The 7,100-nt window shown below is 43.8% G+C and overlaps 1 protein-coding gene across 2 annotated transcripts in view; it reads left to right on the top strand.

Annotated features, from left to right (window-relative positions):
- Positions 1–7,100, top strand: part of GRAMD4 (GRAM domain containing 4) — a 76,470-nt gene that overhangs the window by 755 nt on the left and 68,615 nt on the right. The window contains exon 1 of one of the 2 annotated variants that reach the window (XM_077179079.1): positions 293–598. The exons of the other annotated variant lie outside the window; for it this stretch is intronic. Within the exon in view, the coding sequence (XP_077035194.1) occupies positions 423–598 (176 nt within the window). The 5' untranslated portion in view covers positions 293–422. Of the gene's footprint in view, positions 1–292; positions 599–7,100 lie in introns of those variants that run through there. 2 annotated transcript variants of the gene reach the window in all.

The raw sequence follows: 7,100 nt of genomic DNA, 5'->3' as shown, positions 1-7,100 counted from the left end.
AGTAAACACAGCGCATGGGGCGGCGGTGAGCCCGGTAAAGGTCACATCCTTGTGTGCACACGCAGCCCGACCTCTCCGGGCTCCCCAGCTGCTGTCTCGGGGCCGCTGTGGTGGCTGCCGGTGGCGGTGGCTGGCAGAGCCGCGCTCCCGGCCCTTGGCTGGGCTCGGCGGTGTTCCCCGGCTGCGTGCAGGGATCTCCCTTGGCGAGGAGCAGCAGCGGGAGCTGCGTCACACCCTCCTTTGCCTCCTCCCGCCCCCGGCCGGGGTGGCAGCTGGGTGGCATCCGATTTAGCAATAAGAGCTGGGAATGCAGGTTCTGCTGTGAGGCTTGATTCCTGAGCGGTGGCTGTGCCTAGCCGAGTTCAGGGCTGGGCACACGTTCATGTTAAATAGCAGCCAGCAATGTGCTGATTTCTCAGAGCATGCAGTGTCTGGATGCTTCTTGGTGTGGAGCAGTGAGGCACGGGAGTGCTGGAGCAGTAGAAGCAGAGGAATGCTGCTGGAGAGCTTACTCGGGAGGAGACAGAGAGGATGGCATGGTAAATGGCTGTTTTGCAATTCAGGATGTCAGCCTGGACTCCTGCAGACAGGTCAATAGGTATGCGAGGATTTTGTGGTCTTCTGTGTGCTCCTGTGGTCATCGCGTGCACAAACGGGGCAAATGAGAAATGACAGTTTTTTGTCATGTTTTTGTGTCTGGCCGTGTTGCTGCAGCTCGAGAGTTTTAGATTAGTAGATGTGGTACTGTTAAGCTTGTGTGATTATGGAATGAATGATGGACGAGTTCTCGGTATCATGTTTCCAGTGGTGGTTGAGATGTGGGTGGGGAGAGGAAATATTTAATAAAGTAGGGCTCTTAGGTCCCTGTGCTTTGCATTATCTGGCAGTATCCTGCCTTTACTTTTAACATGTGATAAATAATTTCATTCCGTAGAATTAGAAGTGTGAGCTTAACTACTTCTTTTAATGCCATGTTTAGCTATCAAATACCACATCTTCAGAAAGGGAAGGCTTTTTTTAGTCCTTGTCTGCGTTCTTCAGAAGCTGACAGTTAAGCTGCTAGCTCTGAAACTGATAAAATACAAAATTGGTGTTGTTATGGCACTGAATTGTGCAAAATTCCATGAAAGCCTGAGTTATGTTTCACTATTTTTCATATGGTTGCCACAAGAATGTTTGGCTCATCCCTCTGCCCTAATAAAGGTAGTTTTGGGCTGAGATGCCAGACTGAACTGAAATGAGCCATGCCGTGCATCCTGCTCTGCAGGTAAGCTCTCAGAGCTGGGTTCAGACAGTGGTAGGTGGAACTAACTTGAGTTCAAGTATCAGACTGATAGGTTTGGTTTGGTTTCTTTTCCTCATTTAACTGTGGTACTATTGAGATGTGATGTGCTCAGCGTGTCCTTGGCCAGGGGGTGGCTCTCAAGCAGCCTGGGGTTGGCTGCTGCTGTTTGGATGTGTGTGTGCCACTCCTTGGCATGGTACAGCTTCTGCTCTGGGCGAAGGCATCACCCAGGCTTTCACCTCCTGCCTGATGCCTTGCCAGCATTGCTGTGTCCTGGTGACCTCACATCAGTACCCGGGGTGGGGGGGTGAGGAATTAAGGCAGCAGCTGGGAAAAGCCTTGTCCTGGCTCTGCTCTTTCATGAGACCTGGTTTGAAAGAGACTGGTAGAGGGAGATCCCAAATGAGGAGGCAAAATCAGGGGACTGACTGCAGCCCTGCTGTCCTTCCAGCTGGAATCTAATTCCCAGTGATTTACAGCAGAAACTGTTCCCTGCCCCTACCCCTGCTCTTCCCATGAGTGATACTGAAAGGTTATAGGAATAGAAGTTCATTATACAAATGAATGGCTGGAGCAGTGTTATGTGCCAAAGAGATTCAGTGTTGTTTGAGACCTGGGGGGAAAATCCTCAGCTGGAAGACTTTGTTTTGGCAAGGGAAGCCTTTCAGTGTCTGAGAAGTGATTAGTGCTGCTGTTAAAGGTCAGGTATAGGTACTGGGTGTGAAAAATTGTCTGTGGATACACATGAAGTACATACATGTTGTACTACATATATGTGGTATGTCTTCAGCATCATTTTGGTACTTGAGTATTCAATCCTTAATACAGAGACTTCAGAACTAGGGAGAGGCATTAGCTGTTTAACCCCCAAAGTGATGACAGATCTGTTGGAAGAATAACAAAGATCCCATCTCTCCTTCTTTTGTATGCTGAAAAATCACATTTTATTTTTTGACTGTATCACCACCAAATGTATAGGGACTCTTGAACACCAGTCTGTGTTTTGTGTAACATATGGTCCCACTAACAATTTTATAGTGAATAATTTTTTCTTTAAGGAGTAATAGATCACATTTCCTGATGTTTTCTTTTTTATAGGTCTGGGTAATAAATGCTGTTCATGAATGCTTGAGTCAAGGGCAACATATACCTCACTGATTTTTTTGGGTTAAAGTTATGTAGCTATTCAATGATTTGTCATGGTCTCTACCTCCCTCTCTTACCCCCAGTATTTATCAGGCTTAGCAGTGATACTCTCTAACTTCAAAGTCTTGAAGGCCCTGGCTGCAACTAAAATACTCCAGTATTATGTTCAGAGAATTCGGTCATCTTGAATTGGAGGCTCTCTTGTTCAAACCTGTGTCAGGCCCAAATAAAGTACACAATTTTCTAGCATTATCCTGTAACACTGGTTCTATTTCTTTCCTACACTGACTTTTGCAGCTAAAGAATATCTGCATGACAGCATCCGTGCTAGGAGGAGAGATCACTTTCTCTAATGTGTTATTTTTATGACACACAGTTTGATCAGAGGGAAAGCTTTCGACAGTAAGTGCTTAATCAGAGTTTTCCAATACAGATTTTCTCTCTGCCCACTGCCCTTAACCTGGCAGGTTAATCCATGTAATAATCTGTGCATAGAAATACAACAAATGTAGTGCTTCAGTTGTAATGTTGGCTGCTTTGAGGTTTTTGTCTGTTTTGGTCTTCGAAGTTTCTGAACATGCAAGTTTCCTCTTTGCACCTTGTGTTCATTGCCGTTGCTATAGGACACGCACTTCCAAACCAAAGAAATAACACCTTTTCCTAGAGGTCAGAATTTACTGAAAGAGTTATAGTTTAGTTGTGAACTCCCCTTAAAATTTAATGACTTAGTGCTGCTTTTTGTTATGACATAAGAAAAATGAAGTAAAGAGTCTTTGAAGCTACTTCAGACTTCATAAATATTAACAGGCTCTGCAGTCTTCAGAGAGGGTAGGTTCTGGATGTTTTTCTTCACCTTACTAGTATGGTTTCATTTGCAAAGTAAATCTTCTTGTCTTGACTAAACTGAAAGAGCAGTTATCAGATGCAAATCAGAAATGCTGTGTTTGTGGGTGGGAGCACTCTTGCTGTGTTTCCCCTTCTCTCTTGAACACCTAATCCTTTCTCCCGGTGCATGCTCTGGGAGCAGTAAATTTAATTCCATGGCTTACAAGACCAGATCTTCAGAGGTGCTTAAATGATTGAAAATGCAGGTTTTTTGCTTCTGAGGATAGTGGAAAGTAAAGATTCACAGCTTGCATTGAAAAAATCCTTTCTGTTTGCATCCTGGGCCACTATACATGTTTAATATTTGCCTGTGTTAATGAGGAAAAAAACCCCACAGGAAGTGTTCTCTAAACATGCCTTGAGTATACTCAAAATTGTCTCTAAGTTTAAAAACTAGTTTGCATTTTAATAAAAACTGAAATTCTGTTTGGTTGCGGCTTCCTATGAATCCTGGTTAATGCAGAAAGCTTTCTTTGGTGGTGAATAAAAAAAACATTTCACCTGTAGATACACTTTGGATGAAGTTTGAGGCATTCTTTTAAATCTTGCTCTAGGTGTCTCATCAGTAATGGAAGAGAATTAGTCCTTTTATTTTGCAGCATCATGGAATGACTGAGGTTAGAAGGGTCCTCTGGGGATGCCTGATCCTACTCTTGGCTCAAGCAGAGCCAGCTAAAGCAGGTTGCTCAGGGACAGGTCTAGATGGCTTTGAGTATCTCCAAGGATGATGACTCCACAACCTTCTTGGGCAGCCTGTGCAAATTCTCAGTCACCCCCACAGTAAAGAAAGTGTTCCCTGATGTGCAGAGAGAACTTGCTTTGTTTCAGTGTGCCCCTTAGATGTGCTTCTGTCACAGCACCACTGAGCTGGGCCCAGCTCTGTCACCTCTACACCCTCCCTTCAGCTTTTTATCTAAGTTTATAAACTCGTCCCCATGAGCCTTTTCTTCTTCAAGCAGAACAGTCCCAGCTCTCCCAGCCTCTCCTCGCAGGAGATGCTCCAGTCTCTTTCCTGGACTATCTCCAGTATGTTCATGTATCTCTTGTGCTGGGGCCCTCAGAACTGGGCACAATGCTACAGTTGTGGCCTCCTGTTTCCCAGAATGCTTTAAAAATAAGAAACTTCTAAAGTAAATTGTGCCTTTTTTTTTTTTTGGATGCAGGTCCAAGAGATCACTTTGGTGCTGTAAATCACTGATGATTTGCACTCTGAGTTCTTCTGCCCTTCCATAGGAGCTAATGTTCTATGTTTAAAACACTTCAGCATTTCGCTGATCCCATCAGTGCAGGCTTTGACAACTCTTTTGACCTGTGATTAAGGGATTTATGACTGGGTTTGCTGGCTGCACATCCCTAATAAGTGTAAGCATTGGATGCTGAGTCACATGGGGACATGTGTTTTTGGGGTGTGTTGATGCAGACTCCTGTCTGAAACAGAGCTCATTGCAGCTTATAATGAATTTGTGGTTACATTTGGGAGGGCACATTCCTGCTGTGGGCTGGTTTGGCTCTCCAGCAGCCACCCTTGTGCTCTGTTGGGGCTGCCCTGCCCAGCCCTGGGCTCTTCTGCATAGCTGCATCTCCCAGAGATGAGCCTGGAGGGGAGCAGCTGTCTGTAGACAAACCCAGGCAAGTTTGGATGCTGTGTGCGTATATGGGTGATTCCGTAGTTGGTGTTCAGTATGGAATTTGTAAACAGGGGCTTTATTTTTAGGTCAACAGGGCTTCTATTTTTAGGTGAACACTTCTAGGTGGAGAATAAAGATGTTGGTGTAATGCTGCTAATGCTGGTCATGGACAGGAGGGAGAGAGAAGAACAAGAAAAAGGCATAAAGCACAAAATATCACTTTATTCTTGGGTTTTGCATCAAACTCCTTGAGAGGGGATGCTAATTTCTTTACCATTAAGTAAATGTAATGGTTTACATTATATTTACGTCCTGTTACTGTTAGTATGTGTTGTTGGTTAAGATAGGATTTTTTGAAGGTTCTTAAAGAATATAGCAAAATCATGTGGAAAAAGAAGTTGGCAGTTGCTTGCCTTCTCTATGTCCAAATACAATGGTTAATAGATAGGCACCTTTCAAATTTTCTTAGTATCCCCCCAAAAGTAACTTCACAGCATGAGAGGTCTACTTACCTTAATTGGAAAGAACAAAACCATACCCTTCAGGCTGGCCTGGTGCATGCAGTTAATGACTGAGTGCAGTTAGTTTCCAGCTGCTAAAACTGTCTTACCAGATCTCTTGACAGGACTATCAGCAGTTTGTGTTGGTATCCAGCATTACTAATGCTTGGCATTTTACCATGTTGTAAAAGCCACTTGTTCCTTCAATATTCATGTCAGGTATCAGGGTTACTGACATAGGGAACATATCAAATTCACTGGTTTGGAAACTGACCAATATTCAGAGATCAAAAATTAGTACCAGGTTTTTCAGTGAAGGATGCACAAGCATTTTTAGATGCTCTCAAGGCAGGGTTTAATTCATAAACTAAAATTTATCATTAACTTAAATTTTGAAAACTGTCTTCTGAAGTTCGAAATGTGTATGAAAAAACTGACTTCTTAAGAGAGTTTTAGCTTTAGAGGTACCTTCAGAAAAAAATCCTCCAGCCTCTCACTATGTATTTTACTACCTGAGGCTCCACATTCCTTCTGCATTTGGAAAATGGTTTGCATGTTTTTCTTTCTTTCTCTCTGGATCTCTTCCCTGCATTCCCAGGTGTGCACAGTAACTGCTTTAAAATACCTTGCTGCACTTCTCAAGGTCAGAAGTGTGTTGTAATTCCTGGGGAAGTGTCACAGAGGTGTGACAGATTTCTAACTGTCAGCAGTTTTTCAGGAGTGTCACAGCCATAGGGGTGGGGAGACATGAGGTGTCTGGAGAAGGAGCTCTTAAAATGTAGCATTTTTTGGACTTCACCTTGAGTAGTCCCTGCTGCTGTGTTAGAAGCCTTATGAGGATATCCTTTTTTTTTTTCATGTTGTTTTTAGAGCCAGGCGATGTCTGTAGCTGTACAGCTTCAGTGACCTGCCTAGTTATGTTAGGACTGATGAAGGTGTCTAAACCCTGTAATTTACTGTAATTTGCTCCAGATCAGAATCCAGGGAACTGTATGATTGTGTGCTTTGGGTAAAGCTGCTTCCCATGACACTTCCCTAGTAGTAGGACCACTACCAGTGTCAGACTTTGTTCCAGGGATAAGCCAGAAAATGGGTGAGTTTATGCTTTCTGTGTTGTCTGGAGAGAATGGGATGTCCAATATGAGCCTTAGAGATCTTAGCAGTAGAGCCCAGTCTGAAAATACCTGTAACCCCATTCTGGGAGTGCAGAGAACAATAGCCTGGGCTCTTGAGTGTTTTGTGAAATGCACAAGGTACTGCAACGAGATACCAGGTTGGAACAGGAAAAAACAATAGCATTTTAAGCACCCAAAGATGAAATGCTGTGTACCTTCAATGTGATATTCCTTGCAGTTCCATGGCCCCTGATGAACACGACCTTTACCTGATTGAAATCAAGTGCAAGGTGATCTGTAATCCACAATCCTATCTCTGGACTCATTTTTGTTTTAGGGGCTTTCTTCATCTTCTCTCTTGCTCACCTTCTCCCTTGTGAGACAGGGAGTAGTGCCAAAGGAGTTGCCTTCATGCACCTTGCTGTCTTTAGCTGAGATGTTTGATTCCCAGCAGCTGCCATCCTATTTGTGTGGAGCAAAGATAGCTGAGAAGTGTGGAACTTAGGGGCAGCAAAACATCCAAAGAATCCTCATGGGATTT

Source organism: Agelaius phoeniceus, chromosome 5, assembly GCF_051311805.1.
Source record: "Agelaius phoeniceus isolate bAgePho1 chromosome 5, bAgePho1.hap1, whole genome shotgun sequence".
In the NCBI taxonomy this organism is placed as follows: Eukaryota; Metazoa; Chordata; class Aves; order Passeriformes; family Icteridae; genus Agelaius; species Agelaius phoeniceus.
This window is presented reverse-complemented; position numbering and strand designations above follow the sequence as displayed.